At 41.8% G+C, this 19,052-nt stretch overlaps 1 protein-coding gene across 2 annotated transcripts in view; it reads right to left on the bottom strand.

Annotated features, from left to right (window-relative positions):
• Positions 1–1,426: 1,426 nt before the first annotated feature.
• The window catches only part of RB1 (RB transcriptional corepressor 1), a 128,149-nt gene continuing 110,523 nt past the window's right edge, over positions 1,427–19,052 (bottom strand). For both annotated transcript variants that reach the window (XM_025211774.1, XM_025211775.1), the window contains 10 exons: positions 17,157–17,275; positions 16,158–16,303; positions 14,853–14,998; positions 13,058–13,162; positions 11,013–11,126; positions 10,741–10,907; positions 9,567–9,597; positions 9,057–9,199; positions 6,551–6,600; positions 1,427–3,500 (listed from right to left, as the gene is read on the bottom strand). In XM_025211774.1, the coding sequence (XP_025067559.1) occupies positions 3,427–3,500; positions 6,551–6,600; positions 9,057–9,199; positions 9,567–9,597; positions 10,741–10,907; positions 11,013–11,126; positions 13,058–13,162; positions 14,853–14,998; positions 16,158–16,303; positions 17,157–17,275 (1,095 nt within the window). In that variant the 3' untranslated portion in view covers positions 1,427–3,426. The remainder of the gene's footprint in view (positions 3,501–6,550; positions 6,601–9,056; positions 9,200–9,566; positions 9,598–10,740; positions 10,908–11,012; positions 11,127–13,057; positions 13,163–14,852; positions 14,999–16,157; positions 16,304–17,156; positions 17,276–19,052) is intronic.

The raw sequence follows: 19,052 nt of genomic DNA, 5'->3' as shown, positions 1-19,052 counted from the left end.
AGGGCACCAACTGTTATGTTCTAATCCTTACCTGTGGGTAAACTGGGAAGATACAAAGATAACAAAACCACCCCAAATTTAGCCCTGCTTTGTCCAGGTCAAAGTTGGAGCATTTTTACTATGCAGGCATTCCTTGAGTTACAACATTTCACACTTGTATAAATTGACACCCTGTTTCAACTTTCTGATGTCAGTTTTGACTTTACCATGCTTGATCCAATGCCACATCATGCCAGTGAACAAGTTTGCGGCATCACCCATCTCCCTGGAGAACATCTGTCCCGACTTCCCTGGACACTAAGAAAGCTGAGAAGACTCCAGCCAAGAACCCTTCACAAAATCCAACAAGAGCCCTTCAAAAAGTCCAGCAAAGTCACCTTAAAGAAATCCTTCCAAATCTATGCGATTGCTGTTTACAATATAAATACTTTAATGTAGCTATATTGCTCATCTATAATTGATCGAGTACAAAATTCTGGATTATTTTTGGTGAAAATAGGGTATCAGGGCTTGGTTCAGGAACCAATCCCCCATTTATAACAGTGTTTCCTATGGAAAAATCAGTTCTGAGTTAAAACATTTCAACTTAAGATGCGGTTTTTAGGAACCAATTGTGTCATAAATCCGAAGACTGCCTGTATGTGCATCAGTCCTGGCTTGCCTACATGTTAACTAATAGAATGCAATAGCTGCTGCCCTTTTGAAATGGTTCCAGCTGTCTGTGTCCATTCCCTCTGTGAACTAAGAACTATATACACATCTGGTTTTGGACCTCTACATCCGGCTTGAGCTCCCAATGGCATCACTGGGGCTTTGTCCAACACCAGTTGCAGGATCCTGGCTTCAGTGAGAAACAAAGGCCCTGAACACATATTGACCTGTAGTCTCCCCACCTGATCAGCTGTTTACTGCCCCGAACTGCCTATAAGCTGTCTGCAGGGCAACAGCTGATGAGGCAGGGGGCCCCACCCAATCTGCTGTTGCCCTGCTGAGGTGGAGGAACAGAACTGCAGCAACTGTTGGCCATGGCAAGGACAGCTGCAGCTCTGCTCCCTATAAGCTGTCAGAGAGGGGAGGGGACCGAGGGAGAGCAGAGCATTATGGGATAATGCGGGGGATCAGAGAGACCTGTTGCAGTACTACATGCAATAGTCTACATGTTATTTGTAGCAATACACAAGTTCCTATTTGAAAAAGGAACATTTTGTAGCAGATCCACCTTGTTTGTAGTGTTCTAAACAGCCTGAACGTATACAGATGCTTGCTTTTTGTAGCGCTATAAAGGCATAGATTGTGATAAAAAAGGCATATATAGTGCTAAAAAGTAGAACATCTATGGCAGAGGGTATCTTTCCCTTAGGATATTTTCTTAACTGTAGCTCTCTGCCTAATGAAACAAAAACAGAGGTAACCAGGAAAACTTTTTAAAAGCTAATTTTATTTATCCTGAAAGGAGTGAAACTGATTAGTTGTACAAAATAATATCATACACATAATGTAAAAGTTTTGGTCTGTCTGAACAAAGAAAAAGTACACTGTCATAGTAAACAAATGATAGCCTGTCTAGATACAGCACTGCAACACAGTACTCCTTGCAGTTCTCTAGCCAGCAAGTATTAAAATTTGCAACTGCTACTATGAAGCTTAAAGTCAGTGTACCTCACTTTCACATAACATTCTGCCTGTAAAGGAAGTGAGAAAAAGAAACATTCCTCTAATACTTTTGCATGTTTTTTAGTAGCGCAGCTGAAAGCATGTTTGAGCTTAAAACTCAGGGCAACTACATATTATATCAAAATGTACCTATTCCCAAATCAACGTATTGTTGTGGTGTTTAAAACTGCTCGACTAGTAGAGTTAGAGTGACACAAATTGACCTTCAGGAGGAAAAAAAAACCCAAAAAATTTAAATACTACAATTAAGTACCTTCTATTTTCTAAATAAATTACCTATACAAGAGGTTTTAAAAACATGGTTGTGTAATAAAACAGCTTTTTTCCCCCCCCTATTATAGCTGCTTAAAAATCAAGCAGTTGCATAAAACTAAGTCTCTGTTAAAAAAAAAGAATGGATAATTTTGAGGAAGGCAGTCATCGATTTTTTTCTTTTTTTAAGACAGCTGTAAGGAAAATTGTGCCTTTGATAAATGGCTTTTCTATAATCCCTTTGCACTGGCAACAACCCTGCAACAGAACAGGTCATTTAAGAATAGAACTGGGGGGAAGGTTTTCCAATTCGCCTGAGCAATTCATAAATAGCCTTAAAAGTTGTGCCTCTTTTATGACTAAAGACGATTTGACCAGGTTTCCAAACCAAGTCCTTGATGATAGGCTTGATCTAAATATGGATTTGGCTCCACCACAAATCCCACTGAGCTCAATAGTGGCTACAGGTGCACAGCACCTTCACAAATCCAGCATTTCTACATGAGAGGCCAGCTGGAGGCACTGAGGTTTATGTTATTTAAACTATGGATCTGTTTTCATTTCTTAGCATATCCAGTTTTGCTAAATCGGGGAAATGAGTATTTTAAAGCTCACAGCAAGAACCTCCCACTGGAGCTTTCCATGTATTAGGTACTGGCAATTCATGTATATTTCTTGATTTTTCAGGATCCAGAAAAATTAGAAAGTGCACTTTTGAGTATTTTATACCTGGTGTAAAAGTATCTGTTCCTTGAACAGATTTACCCCCTCTTGGTAATTCGCACGCAGTAAGGTCCAACCTGACTATAGCAGATAACCAAGAGCACACCTTCCTACCCAAAACTGAGGACAGGTGGGGGTGGGGTAGTAGTTGGAAGTGGCAAGCATCTGAGGTATGGATCATCTGTTTCAGCAGTACAACTACAGGATGATTTTTCACTTCGCTTTGTTGTACTTACAATAAGGACTTAATCTTGCAAACAGTTATGACTACCTGTATAGTTAAATAAATGAACTTTGCTTGGTATTTATATACAGAGTCAGAAAGCTTTGCAGTACCTGGCCCCCAATTCTCAAAATATGCAAAATAGTGCATCAAATTCCAATATTAAAATGAAACCTAATGAACAAAAAAATTAGTGCATTTCAAATCATTCTATCTAACATCAAACATCTTTATTTTAGAAGGGATTAATTGAAGTAGACTGAATTGACATTAAACCAAAAACGCTGCAACAGGAAGCTGAGAAACTCTTCCAAGCTTGCTGATGTAAAAAATCCTCAAAAAATATAAATAAACTCAGTGGCTTACGTTGTGGACATGCTACATATAGGACAAAGTAATGGGAAAAACAGTTAAAAGTAAAAAAAGAAAACCAACTTTTGAAACTGGAGCAGGTAATTAAAAAAAGCTACTAAAAACAAAACTAAATGATGGTAGCTGGAAACAAAGACCAATGAGAGAGGTGTGCAGTGATGCACAGGGGCCTGAGAAGATGCTCACTTTTCTTCACTGGCTGAGGTATCGGTTCCATCGTTCAGTTTTTGCTTTTGCATTCTCGTTCGAGTAGATGCTGGAGGAAAAAAAAAGGGAGACACCTTCACTTTACCACCCTTTGGAACAAAGCAACGCGTGCCGATCATGTCAAAGAACGTAAGAGTTGCGCAGAAAATTTCACTTTCAAACTGCTCGTTTTTCTAAATAACCAACTAGCTCCTCATTTGAACCTACACGCTTCATTGCGATTTATTTAGTAACCTGCCTTGGCATTTATTTTACAGCCTCAAAGGATAACTGCTTTCTGTCTACTTACATTAGCTCCCATGACTACAAAACCAAAACACATTTCTATTCCTTACTACTGAGGCCTCTCCACTGAACTCTATGCACAGCTCGGGTTCTTTACTGGCACACAGGCAACTAATAACATTAATCAGTGGGGACCTCAGCTTCCTGTTCAAGGAATTCCTTCCTGGAGGACAACATACCACAGCAAAATTGTCACCATACTAGGACAGCCATTCCTAATCTCTGCAACTAGTACGCTTTCTTAATAATTTTTTATTTAAGCAAATGGAGAAATAAAACTCCAACACTGAGATACACAAGAACTACATGAGGCTGGAGTTATATATTTATAAAGGAAATAATATACAACAATTACAACAATATGCAACAGTTATAACATCATCTTTGCCATCGATATAATGTTAATATTTGTTAAAATTCAAACAATCTGGCTAGAAACACTGGCTTACTAGTTGGTAACTATGTATTAGCTGGAACTGCCTTCACCTCTCTATATTTTAAGAAAATAAGAAATAAAGCATATCTAGATTACCTTTGGTCTAATTAATACATCTACAACAATGTTTTGGTGCCTGTATATTCTTGTATACATTCTTGCCCTAAAATGTATTTACTACAGCCTCTACCCCCCCCTCCATTATTTATCCAGTTCCATTTCCTTCCCCCTTGGCTTGCCAAACAATCTAAAGCAGGAGGCACTGAGCTGCAATTTAACCCCCCACCAGGCCACCATTGGACAGCCCTGTGATAATCTAAAATGATAGTACTTGTACTGAGAAGTGGCTGCCCATGTTAGTCTGAAGTCAGGCAGAAGGCAGGGCAGGCTGGCACCTTAGACTAAATGAGTTTCTGAACAAGTTAGAGTTTCTGGCTGATGTCTTCATGATTCATTAACTGTCTTCATGACTCTTCTAATCTCTCAGTACTCCATGGGTAATAACCATCTTTTTTCCTTGCTGAATAACCTTGTTGTTTTACAAGATTAGGCTATCTGTTCAGCTAAACTTCCCTCGTTCTTAAGCTCCTTCTAGTAACTGCTCTTTGCTTCTTGTTTTATAGCCCTCCTGCATTCTCTGAAGTGCCTGTTTTTCTGTACATAAGGGTTTAATGCATGCCATTCTTTTATCTGGTATTTAGCTTCTGCTGCACTTGCTTCTTCCCTAGACTTGAGGAATGCCACTTGATTTGCAAGTTATTTAAGTTTCTCAACTGGGGAAGAGTGTTCCCTCCCTGGGCTTACGGGAATACATTGATAGCTGTTCGGTGTCCCACTGATTTGACAAGACTGTTGCCACAGAATTGCATGAGGGTGCTGCCACAGGTCACCTTTAAACCATTCTCAATCTATGGAACATCAAGCAGTGTTAAAGTCAGGACACTTTCAGAGCAGTCACAATGTTCAGACTTGTGTTCACACTTGTGTTCACACTTTCAGAGCAGTTAATGTTCGTCCTGAGGGTGCCCTTGAAGCATTTCCTCTGGCCCCCACATTTGTTTGTCCTTGGCTGAGTTGGGAGTACAACAGTTGTTTTGTACATCAGATATGCATACACTGCAGCTGAGGTTAAATAATCAACACTTCCATACTGGTGGTGGTAGCGTTGGTGAGGACATAAGTATTTGAGCAAAAATCCTCACACTTTATGCCAAGGATCTTCTGGAGGTAGGGCTGGTGAAGGCATTTCAGGCTTTTCAGGTGGTTCCTGTACATCACCCAAGTTTCACAGCCATAGAACAGAGTGGGAGTTACCACAGCCTTATATAATAGGAGCTTGAACAAGTCCTAATGCCATGATCATTGAACGCACGATTGCACATTCTTCCAAAGGCAGAGCTAGCACATCAGATCCTAAACTAGATCTGCTTGTCAATGTTCGCCACCTTTGAGAGATGGTTGCCGAGGTATGCAAAGTGTTCAATGTTCTCCAGCTCCTGTCCATCAATGAGGATCTTTGCTGGGGAGTTAACTGGTCTGGAGCAGGCTGGGGAAGGACCTTTGTTTTTCTGATGTTAAGGGTCAGTTCCAGGCACTGGTATGCTCAAAAGAAGCAGTTAAGGGTCGTTTGTAGGTCCTCCTCAGGATGTGCAATGACAGTACCAGTACAGGGGCCAGTACCACCCCCTGGGCTGTAGAGCCTGGGAGGGTGGGAACTTGTCAGGGACAGAGGAGCTGGGAGCCATGAACCCCAGGATGCTGGATGACTACAAATTGGCCACTTTATCACTACTATATTTACTTGGATACCAGCACACAAACCTGTCCCCTGAAACTTAGTCCTCCAAAACTGGGATGCGTCTTAAGGGGAAAGCTGATTTCTACGCTGGGATGAAAACAAGACACGGGACTAGCTGGCAGTGGCTGGGTTTCTCTCCTGGCCAGAATGCAGCAGAGGCAAGTCAACTATTTGGCATTAGAGCTTGAGCTTTAACCCTCACAGCCACCACCAAAATTGCAAGTAGCTTTTGCCTGAGAACCCAAAAGCTGCTGCCAATTCAGCAGCAGCTGCTGATAGTGTTAAAAATCTAGCTTTGGCCTGAGCAGCCAGTGGATGGTGAGTGAATTGAAAAGCAGACCCTGCCCTTGCTCCATATAGTCAGTTTTCAGCTGTGTTTGAAAGATGTTTCTCTTCTTCTGCCTTCTCAAGACAAGGTACTTGTCTTATTTGAGAGTGTGTGGCATGTGAGAAAATATAGTAATTCCTGAAGTTGATGAAAGTGTCAGTGTTTAGCAAGACTATTCTTTAGAAGCTGCCAAAGAGTAAAAGGACTTTCTATAATCGATTCTATATTTTTATTAAATTTGACAATACTTACTCATTTCTGCAAGCTTTTGTTGGAATTTGGACTCTCCTGGTAGATGTTTGCTGCATACAGAAAACATGTTTGTTATCAAACATGTTATTGAAGCATTCTTTTTATTTTTGTCTAATTCATCTAACATACAGATTAGTTAATTTACATCAGGGCTCTCACCTAACCTTAACTACCTTTCTTCTTATAAAGATGCAAGCCCAGGCCTGATGTTTTTTCTACTATATTAAACCAAATAAAAAAAAAAGTTACCAGATTTCTGATACTCTCATCTCCAATTTTGTTAAGCTCAACAGAAGCCAAGCAAGATGATGGTTTAATACTTAAGAGTTGCCATGTAAAGCTGCTCTTCCTACAGCTGGGAGTGGGAGCCTACTGCTCCTGACTCTGGAGGTTCAATCTGAGAGATATTGAGCTATCACTAAAAAAATTCAGTCTGCAAATTAAGAGAATTATGAAAGACATATGTTACAAGTGGCAACTTCTTTCCTTTCTGTTATTACGTTGACTTTCATATCATAGGTTTTCAGAAAAAAATGTGTCAACCATAAAGATTTCTAATCATACACTCTGAAACTGGACTGATAAAATGAGCTCTATGAAGAACTCTGAACTACTGAATCAAAGTTTGATCTTTTACACCTAGCACATATCCTAAGTGAATTCCAGAAGCCCCTCCTTTGCCAAATAAACCCGTGCCTGGATGGTTAAACAACATCTATATCAGGGGTGGGCAAATACAGCCCATGGCACACTCCACTTCCTGGCAGCCCCTGTGGCAGTGGCTCCTTTTGGCTGCTGCCGCCAGACCCAGCCCTGCAGCGTGGGCATCCAGTCCGATTGTCTCACAACCACTGCCAGGGATGGGACCCACACAGCCAGGGCCTGCGGCCACGTGGCTGGGACGGGGCTGCAGCCAGGAGCAAGATGGACAGGTGGGGTCAGGGGGAGCCCAGGATTTGGGGGCGGTGACAGCATAGGGCTGGGGGCAAGGCACAGTCGCAATCCGCTCCCTGCACACCCCACCCGCAGAACTTGCACTCAGAGGGGCGAGGGGAAGTGGACTGCAGCTCTGCCCTGACCCCAGGCTGTCACTGCTCCAAGATCACAGCCCCAGCTCTAGCCCCAGATGCAGCTCCCTGCCCAGCTATGCGCCTTGCCCATGCAGCTCCTGGCCAGTTCCATGGAGACCCCAGGATTGCAGGGCTGTGACACCATGGGCCAGGGCAGAGCTCTGATTCTGCAGGCAGGAGGAAGCAGGGAGCGCATCATGGCTCTGCCCCAGCCCTGCACTGTCACTGCCCCAAGATCCCAGGGGCTCCATGAAGACTGGCCAGGAGCCACATGGGCAGGACGTGCAGCTGGGCAGGGATCTGCCTCCAGGAATCCTGGGGTGGTGACAGCATGGGGCCAGGGCAAGACCCACAATCTGCTTCCTGTATGCCCCTGCCTGCAAAACCCACGCTAGTCGCAGGGACATGGGGCAGCAATTGCGGCTCTACCCCAACCACAGCCCAGTGCTGTCACTGACCCAAGATCCTGGGGTCTCCCCAGCCCCACCCATCTCGCTCCCAGCTGCAGCCCAATCCCAGCCACATACACTGCCCAGATGAGTCCCACCCCTGGTGGTAGATGCAGGGCAGACAGGCCTGGGTACCCAGGCAGTAAGGCTGGGTCCAGCAGCAGGAACCAAAGGAGCTGCTGCTGCTGGGAAGTAGTCTGGCCACAGGCCAGATCCACCATTTTGCCTACTGCTGATCTATAGTCTCCTCTAGACAAATGGCCTGGGAAGGTACTAGGAGTCACTGAGCCACTATTTCTCCTATACTTAAAATAACAAGAATTTAAGAATTAATGATGCCAGCCAGCATGCAGACAGATATGTTTCCCCTTTTTTAAGATTTAATAAATCATCCCTTTGTCCTAGAAACCTATCTGTCTGTGGTACAAAACTACAAATAATGAGGCCATGACGAGACTGATTTACTCTAATGAGATCTGCAGTTGTCACGGGCAAGTGGCATCAGCCCCATATTCAGACACTATGTTCTTTTGTGGGAAGACTGCAATAGATGACTTAAATCACTATTTGTAGTCTTGTTAGTTCTTTGTAAAAAATAAGAGGAAAACGGATCTTTCCAGGAATGGAGGTTTTGAATACTGGAGTAACAAAGAGAAAACAATCTGGATTCTCTAACGGTTTGGCTCCTGCGGTGTACAGGAGTAAAGTAAGATTCCCCCAGTAAGGGCCAAAATCAAATAGAATTTTCCTGTTTTGTTTTATTGTACACTGCTTCACTTTATCTTTTATACCATTATATACTATGTTTTGCTTTAATTTAGTGTAAACTGGCAGAATGGATAATCTTATGCATGTTTTAGCAAAAATTATAATTATGTTTTATTATATTTTATTTTTATCGCTCATTTTATTGTATTGTTTTGGCAAAAGCTGTAAATAAACTACTACTACATGTAATTTCATGACAAGCTAAGAACTGGGTCCTACCTTCCATCTGCTTCATCTTGTCCCTCTATGTCAAAGCGCAGTCTTTTCAGCGGCTTGGGAGCACTGCTTACTTCTGCACTGCGTTTCAGCTGACGGTCACTGCTACACACCATCTGGTTTATTTTTTGAAACTTCTCTGAAGTCTGGGATTACAAGACAACCATAAAAACAACATTCCTGGTTAACTCTGATGTAAGCTGCGCTTTCTAGACTACCAGCCAAAAAATTAATTTCAGGTTTTAGAAACTCTTTTGAAGTCTCCCCCAAATACCCATAAGAAAATACGGAACCTTTTTAAGTCAACATATGTGAGAGAACTTAGCAAAGTGCCACTGCAATGTTCATGTTTACAAATGACATAAAACACATTAAAATGAAGCAAGGACACAGGCCAGTTTTACAAGTTAAGAAGATGTATATGCTTTCTATAGTTATTTTTATATAAAAAACGTGATAGTAGTAAACAAAACATGGCTACATCACTTCAGAACTATTAGAGAACAAACTTACCCCAAATGTTTCACCAATTGACACCAAGATTCTGCCAGAACAAACAAAAAGAGGAAAAATCTTTAAGATGAGGCCTTATTTAGCAGTGAAGAGATGGAAGCATTCACAATCTAGCATGAAAATTATTAAACAGCCCGTGCCTTCAAGAGGCCCGGATGACCTCCATCCACAGCTGCTGAAAGAATTGGCCAGTGTCATAGCTGAGCCACTTGCACAGCTGTTCGAGCACTCGTGGTGCTCCAGCCAGGTCCCTGAGGACTGGAGAAGGGCCAATGTGGTGCCCGTTTTCAAGAAAGGGAGAAGGGATGACATTAACTAAAGAACACTCTCTCTCTCTCTCAACATATTATGCATATAAAGAGAGCAATACATTCATCACCAATGATATAAACCTCCTCTTAAAATGCATATTTTTAGAAAGGCCGGAAAAGAGCTAGATGGACCAAGAGAGCCATCTTGAAAGACAGAGAAGGAAAATTGTGGCATCAAAAGAAGCAAAGACCCATTTAGTTTATCCCTAATTTTGACATGAACACCCTTTTTCAGTAGATGTGTGCCCCAGACACGCTCTCCCTTTAATCATTACCTGCAGATGTTTGCTAATAAAATCAGAGCAGGAATTCAACCTAAAATATACAAATATCATTGTAATTTTTTCCGGTGACCATACCCAATTCAACCTGTGCCAAACCTGCTTACAAGGGAGCCATGATGCTGTTCACTAGGCGCTTGCTTCAGATAACACGTTATTTCAGAAACAAATATATGTAAATCAAAAAAGATTTCTAATCATACACTCTGAAACTGGACAGATAAAATGAGCTCTATTAAGAACCCTGAACTACTGGATGAAAATTAGGTCTTTTACACCTACTTTTACATACCCTAAGAAGTGAGCAATTTAACAGGTAGTGTGTGACAGTGAATGACAAATCAAATGAGGTGCATCTAAGAGATTGTTTTGATTCATACTCAACACTTCTTCAAATGGAGTGCCAACAAAAATATGCTAGGCTCAATCTGTGAATCAAGGTTATAATATAGGGCTCAAACTCTGAACCAGAAGACAGACACTGATTTGTAAGACAGACAAATCACACAATGATTACCTGATTTGCTTGTATTAAATATCTGAACGTTACTCTCAATTGCTCAAAGAATGTCTGTGACCAACCTGGATCTTGGTGTCATTTTTGTGGGTGACAGCAGCCCCTCAGAGACTTTGTAGGGACTCTTCAAGGGTGAGATGTAGATGTTATTTCCAGCAGGGACACGGAGAGGGGAATTAGAAAACTTGTAAGGGCTTCGAGGAATATGTGGGATAGGGGATAAGGTAGGAGGCTGTAACAAAAGTAATCGGATATTTAATAGTAGCGCTAAGATTTTTTTTGTCAATTTGGCTAAATGATTCACTTTAACTACAAGTATAGAGATCAACTGACTTACCCTATTGGAGGCATATTGCAATATATTCGTTTTCAATTTCTGCATAAACACTAAATTGTAGAAGACTATAATGGAGTCATATTGTCCTTCCCTGATCAGAACACGCTTAAAAGTCTACACAAGGGGGGGAAAAAAAAAACAAACTGAAAAAAGCGAATCTCTGAAATTATTTTACAGTCCATTCCATCACAGCACGACATACATTAATACTGGCCAAACATTTGAAGAGGTTGCATTTTGTGTACTAGCCATTAATGGCACTGTTTAAGTCTTGCTTGTACTCAGGTTTTATACAGATTCAAGGACAGCAGCAAAAAAAACCCTGATTTAGTCAAACCTGCGCAATCCTTTACAATTATAATCTTATAAGAACTGCAACCACAGGAGGGGGTGGCACCAACAGTTTTCCTTTATTTATCAGATTAATTATTCAGATTTATCAGACTTTTTAATTTATCAAATTAAGGATTGGGGCAAGAACTGAGTATGGACTAATCCTTAAAAGCACTGATTCTCAACTAAGGTGCCATGACCCGAGATCCTTTCAGGACTGCCATGCACTGTTTGCACACCTAAATATGTGTAGCACAATTCACAAGATAAACCCAGGGATTTCAAATAGGAATCCAGTGTTAAAAACATTCTAAATTGTTGTGGTCTTTCTGAGCTCTCTACAACAAAAGAATTGGTCTATTATTTTTCTGCAGTCAAAAATTAAGTGAAAAATAGAGCTGGCATTTTCCAAGGGGTGCCTTAAATCTAGAGGGCCATGTTGAGTCTAGGTTGAGAACCACTAATCTAAGGTAATTAGGTAGACTGATGCTTTGACTATAAGTAAGTTTATACAAATAAAATAATCTGCTATGCATCTGTATTTTGAATATTTTAGAACAAATAAAAATATCTTTGCTCTCTACCCAGTCTTGTTTTATAGGATTCCCTTCAGTTGTTCAAGTAAGATTCTCAGATGCATATAATGAAAGATTCACCTCAGGCTTCTGCTGGTTCCTGACTAGCTGTTTGGGCAAATTTAACTATATTTCTATTCTGTCATTTCCTTATGCATTACTGATGGACAAGCCAAATGCTGTTTCCTCTCTCAAGCCAGTAATCAATTAAATTATTTTCAGAAGTCAGAAGAGTCAAGTATGACCAGTGAACAGATACAAGGCATGTACTGAAAACAAACAAGTTCTGAATCTAGAAGAAGTGCAGAAATCACTCATTGTTGCAACAGCTAATGCAACAATCAGCACTTAGACCTGTGTTGTCAGATGAGCACTGACAGCATCAGGTCACCTGCACACAGGCAATTTCTCTACAAAATAAGGCAATCTAGTTTGAACATGGGTGAGGAATCCAGATTGTTCTTTTTATCACAGTTCTATCAGTTACTCATAGTCTATCTTGAGCAAGTCACTTCTCCTGTGCCTGTCACCACTTTGAAAGTATAACACACCACATGAGTACTTCTTAATCATCACGTACAAAAACGACAGCAAAAGAACACTAACGTTGCACTCATATAATCTAGAGGTTGCATTTCCTAACATATCAACCATGTCTAAGCAGGTAGGAGCTAATCTTTCACTGATTGCAATGGCAGCAAGGCATATAACCAAATTAGGCATTTTTGAAAACCCTGCCTGGTGCCTATCTGCATCTACGGGGGGAGGTAAGTCTCTTTGTAAATCTCATGCTTAGGCCTTATTTCACAGCTAAGTAGTATTTTTCAACAGCTGAGCACCTTAAAAAAAACTGGCTTGCTTTTTATAGAGGCATTATCGGTTACCCAAACTTCTAATGCAACCTCAAGAGCTGGTTAGCCGCATTAGTCTGAAATCAGGCAGAAGGCAGGGCAGGGCAGCACCTTTAGAGATTAACCAACTCTCTGAACCAGTTAGTCTCCAAATGCCACCCTGACCTGCCTTCTGGTTTATGTGAGCTAAGTAAGTCATTTTTCTAAGATGCTTCTGCATCTGGAGGGTCATTCACAGATTACTGTAATAATTTATGGAAGGCAAATACCAAAACACTTTCCCTACCTCTTGACTGGTATTGGTGAGCTCCTTGTATGCTGAAACAATGATTTTAAATCTGAGATCTATGTTCTTGACTTTGCATATGCCATACATAGAACACATCATGATCTATTAAAGAAACAACAAAGCGATGGTCAGAAATGCAGGAAATGTTTTCCATGTTTCCTTTTAAGAAACAACACCTTTCTTCCCCTGATATTCTTTCACAGGCTTACTAATTTTTTCTTTTAATATGCTTCCAGGTCCCAGTGAGGTCAATGGGAGTTCTGTTACTGACTTAATTGAAGTCAGGATTTCACCAATGCCATTGGGAAATGAAAGTAAGGCTCAGTAGTTCCAAGATTCTTACTACCAGGGGTAGATCTAAATGGGTTGGCAGGGGCGGGGTGCTGTGCTGCGGTCCCCCCGTCCTTTCAAAGTGTAGCACAGGTGACCTCTCCCTACCCCCTAACAGTGGAGAACACCCAGGCAACAGGAGGGCTGGTGGGGACGGAGCAGGTCTAGGATGGGGTGCTGCCTGCTGTCGGGGTCTCTGGCTGAACCCAGCAGCCCACTCAGCTGTTTCCCACAGCTGGAGTCCCTGGGTTGGTAGGGGACATCAGGGAACCTGGTAGGGAGCAGGTGTGTGTATACACACACACACACACACACACACACACACACACACACACACACACACACACACACACACAGGAAAAGGGGCCACTGCCCATGCTATATCCCTGCTTAAGCCCAACACCTGATGCAGCCTCTCCCCTGAAGCTGGAACCTCCAGGTTGGTAGAGCACACCAGGGGAACAGGTACAGAAAGGGGGGACCCACCTGCTGGTGCCACTTCCCAGCTGACTCAGAGCTGCTCCTGACCCGCTTGAGCCACCAGCTGCAGGAAGCAACTGCAAAGGGTACGAGGCTCAGCCATGAACAGTGGTATCAGAGCCATGAACAGTAGTAGCAGTAGCTGGGTCCCCCCTTCCAGAGCCTGCTTTCAGGTCACCAGAAAGGGCAAGGCAGTAAGCAGGTGCAGGAAAGAGAGGGCCTGCCCCCTGCTGCCAATGTCTCGGGTCAAGCCCAGCACACTATGCAGCTACAACCCATGGCTGGAGTCAGGTAAGAATAGCTCTGGGACTCCCCTTGCCCCAGGGTCAGCTGAGGACAGCAGCAGCAGTGGGCAGGTCCCTCCTTCTTGCACTTGCTCCCTGTCTGCTCTCTTGCTTGCTCCCCATCCAACTGTGCTTTGGCCCCATCCCCGCATGGTCAAAAGGAATGGCATCCTATTAAATCCTAGGCCAACTCACACTTATTACTCAGACTGATCAACAATCTACCTCGTACTGAACTCCAAGAGAAAAAAAATATAGGCAAACCAGGATTTCTTTCTTTTTCTGAGGACATTTAGTAAACCAATATGAAACCTAAATATGAACTTGGAAGATAAGGAATAACAAACTGCATTTTTAGCACAAAACCACAATTAAGGGGGTTTGTGGATCAGTTACCATTCTGTCTTCCCAGGCAAAAATTCATATTCTTACAGTAATCTTTGGCTTCTACTCTCTAATGTGACAATATTTAAGTGGTGTGTGTTGTATCTTGGACAGTATAGCATAATGAACTGTAGTACTATCCAATAAATTGCAAAACTGCATCAATGCACTATATTTAACTCATTTCTGCTTTGCATAAACTACTTTAATAGGAGATAAAGCTCATACTTTAATTTTAAATAATTAAAAAAAGATAAATCAACCATTAAGCAAACCCTTTTTTTGGAAAAGTATTTCTCATTTTTATATGTTACCTGGTCTAAGTGCCTGTCTCTCATAAGTTCATATTCATTTTGCAGCGTGTGCTGAAAAAGGGTCCAGATCAAGTGTTCCAGTTCAGGGTGTTCAGAGAGAAGCCGAAAGCACAGGGTATTCAATCGAAGATATGCCAGCCGATATACTTGTGAAGAGACAAAAAATTAATCATGCTGGGAACAGAAAACTTTCATATACCCATTATTAAAGAGGGCATCCCTGTAATGGCTGTACCAGATAGTGAAAACCATTTACAGAAACTAACTCACATTCCTCTTTTAGGTCAGAGATGACACTTTCATGCTTTTATGACTGGGGAACCTGGGTCTAGTCCCTAGTGATAACAGATGAGGGAGACAGTTATATATGCAAGGAGTGTGATCTGTAATTGTACTGCTGCTATACTGAAGGGTTCAATACACAGACTTTACTCATTGCCATTACAGATTAGAAACAGAAAGACCTGGTTGACGATATTATTTCATCACGGAGTTTGGGATTTTCCTTATATTACCTGATTACACTTAGTTTCTATGGTATTAAAATGTTTCTGTATAAACACGCAGTTTGTGCTTTGAGATTTCATAACAGTTGGTTTATAGGAATTTTCAATATGAATTAACATTTAAATAATTATACTTTATTAGATAAAAATGCATTTTACAAGTACTGCATTATAACTCAAACCTTATGTATTCTTTCAATTTCATAATATATGACTGCTGACAGATGTGGGGTGGGGTGGGGTTGGGGAGAACGGACAGCAATTTACCAGAAGAGGAATCATGTCAGTTTGACCTGGCTCCCCAGGTCTAATAAATGATTCAATCAGCTATTAGATAAAAGTGCCAAAAAGCCCCACTGAAGCACATGAACTATACAGATGCTGGATGAGCCGGGTCAAAATGATGCAATTCCTCTTCTCAGCACGCACTGTGCTCGGCACGTGGGCGCATTGAGCTGAAAGTAAAGCACTGTTTCCTTCCCACCCCACATCTATAAGCAGCCCATATGTCTGTTCATAAATTAATTTTTAAGTCTGCGTATGTGTATATCCTATACACTATTCCATTGTAATTATTTTTATTAATATCCTTCTTAATGAAATGACAACAGCTCACAGTTAGTGCAGTACTTTGTATTTGTATTATGTACTTATTACAGTTCCCCAATATATATTTTAGGACTTTATTAAAAAAAAGAAGAAAAAAGAAAAGAAAAAACCCAAGAAACAGTTAATGAAAGATGACTTTGACATGTTTATGCATATAGAATGTTTCCTTTTCTTCATGGAGCCTACAAACCTTTTTTGTAAAATAGGGAGAGGGAGGTAGATTTCTGTGGTTTCTGAGTCTGGGGGGTCACAGCCAACTGAGCATCTGTAGGAGGAGTACAGTTTAAGTGAACTGTAGATCCTTTTTTCTTAGGCGATCTCACAGGAGAAAGATACCTGCATATATAGAATAGATAAATATGAATACTGAAATGAAAGCCAGAAAGATATTTATTTACTACTTTTCTGTTCTAAGTAATTTTGAATACAAAATACATGTATATGCTCTGACACTCCTCCAGTGGAGTGGAAAAAGTGGTTTCTCATTGAAATAGGTCACTCATAATAACATAAAACAAAAGTTAAAAAATTGTTGGAACATTTAGTTGTATTCCCCCTTCCCTGTAGTCCAGAGAAAGGAGCTGAGGAAACAGTGCCGTGTTCCCAAGATGCCTGAGCAAATCACAGCTCACAGACAAAGCTTTTCTTTGATCTCCCAAGCTGGTGGCTGCAGGCTCTTCTTCTAAGCCTCATTGTGCAGCCATAAGTAGAGAGTGCTCCTCTGCCACATTCAAGTGAGGCTCGTGACTAGGAAATTGCTAGGTGGGGAGAAATACTAGTGCTGATGCTGAGGAGGAACTGGAACAGCACACATTGTTTGTGGCATCACAAAACTTGACAGTAAGTTCCACATAAAAATTTAAGTAAGAGAGTTGTATCCATAACAAGGCAGATGGGGTCATGCCACAGACCATAATGCTTTTAGAGAAATCTTAACCCACAGAAATAAGATTAAAAGTATTTTTTTTATATAGAGTTTGGAAAAAAAAAATATTGAAGATTTGGCTAGGCATGACTCATTTTCACTACATGCTACTCTTGCTGCTATTCATGTCAGCTGTAACTTTAGCATCAAAGTCTAACAAGAAAAACAGCAGAATATAATAAATACATGGTTTTAAATACTGTGGAAGAAATTAATTCCACACTGCATTAAATGTCCATCATGCAGTCCATCATCCATACTTACAGGTCTGCAGCAGTGTGATTATGCTGGAGAGGCAGGTTTAGAGTGCAAGTGGGCTCAGGCTGATCAACCTGACCTTCTCTTTCCTTTGACTGCTTGATAAGATCAAATAAAGGTGAATCCTAGAAAGAAAGTCACAGTAAAAAGTTTCACTTGAGACTGAAGGCAAAAAACAAACAATCCTGGTATAAAATTGTTATATCTATATTTTTAAAATCCACTTTGAAATAAACAAAATCAGTATTTTGTTTGTCCATAGGAAGCAATAAAATTGCTAAGATGCTCTAACAGAGGGATAGACAACCCCTGGCACAGGTGGCAGCGTGGCACACGTGCCACAGGGCAGACAGCTGGGAAGGGATGGGTGCTGCACTGCCACAACAAGCATCAGACCCCTCACGGCTCCCCCACTGTCTGCTCCTGACACGCCAACATCTTGCAAGTTGATATCGCAGGTGTTTTTGGCATTCTGCCCAACACACTGCCAACCCCTGCTCTACATAATTTGTCAGTCAAGAATTAACTGACAAATTCTAAATAAATGTTAAATAGTCTTGTTAAATTTTCTCTGAGAAACAAGCCACCTGTCATTAGATTTTGAACCACATTCAGAACCGAGACATATTTAGATGTTGGAAGTCTTAGTTTTTCTTGATACAGACGTTTTTACAGAGAAGAGCAAAGAGAATCAGGAGCAGAAAGCATGCAAAGAAAAATGGCTATTAGTGTTCCCACAAAATAAGAAAATTGAATGAGATTTATCCCATGTTCACTACAATCAAATATTTTGCATATGAGGATGCATCCATTTAACCTGGATGACAGAACTCATTTAATCTTATACAATCCAGATTATTTTGTGGTGCTTGTTCCATGCCCTACTTCCGGCACTGGCCCTAGCTAGTTCATGAACTCTCTTCCTCCTCTTTAAACTCCAATTAGGATAGGAAAAGGAGGGTTTGATGGCTCTATGCTCCTTCAGTCTCTCTCTATATCGCCCTGTTCCAGTCATGCCCCATAGGTCCATATGTTAGATACAGAAAGGCTCAAAAAGTATCAGGTTGCAACTCAAAGGCGTTTAAAATCATTTTGATTTCAGATTGGCTACTAGAAGTGACAGATAAGCCTAGGGAGTAGTAGCAGGAGAGTACGTGCCTCTTGCTCCATCTCAAACCCCTTTGAGGATATCCAGGGGTCTTAAAAAAATAAATAAATAAATAAAATTGATGTTTAAAAAAAGTGGTGCAGGGCACAGTCCCTGACCGTGCCCTGAGGCAACCAGAGGCTGGGTCCTCCATAGAGACGCTCTGGCTGCTGGAGTGTCTCTATGGTTGGCCCTTGCCCTGGTGCTGAAACACATGGCCGCCCACCACCCGCCTTGGCTGGCCCCATGCCCCCAAACCCCCCCCATCCCTGCCCCCCACCCCATAGTTTAAAAAAAAACAAAAAACAAACGAAAAACCTTCTGGCACTTACCAGCAGCTCAAACTGCCGTCTGGCTGACTGGAGCCCCACCCCAACAGTGTGGGACAGGCTGATGGCAGCGGGGGGCAGCTGGGGCCGCTGGGGCTCTGTGCTGCCTAGGGGGCTCCCAGGAGGCCCTGGAGCCCCCCCACCCTGCTTCTCAGGTAAACAGACTTTTTTTTCCATTTTTTTTCTGGGGGGGGTTTTGGGGTTTGTTTTTTGTTGTTTTTTTTTGTTTTTTTTTTAACTGATGGTGCCTGGAGTTGTGGGGGTAAGCCTTGGGGGCCTGGGGGTGCAAATTGAGGGGGCTGCAGCAACTGGTGGGGGATGGGACCAGGTGGGGCATGTGGGCCTTGCAAGGGGGGTAGGTAGCCCCTGTGGGGGCCATTTGGCCAAACCCCCTGTTGGGGGGCGATACCCCTTGTTTCATAGATT

This window comes from Alligator sinensis, unplaced genomic scaffold (assembly GCF_000455745.1).
Source record: "Alligator sinensis unplaced genomic scaffold, ASM45574v1 scaffold820_1, whole genome shotgun sequence".
Classification (NCBI taxonomy): Eukaryota; Metazoa; Chordata; order Crocodylia; family Alligatoridae; genus Alligator; species Alligator sinensis.
This window is presented reverse-complemented; position numbering and strand designations above follow the sequence as displayed.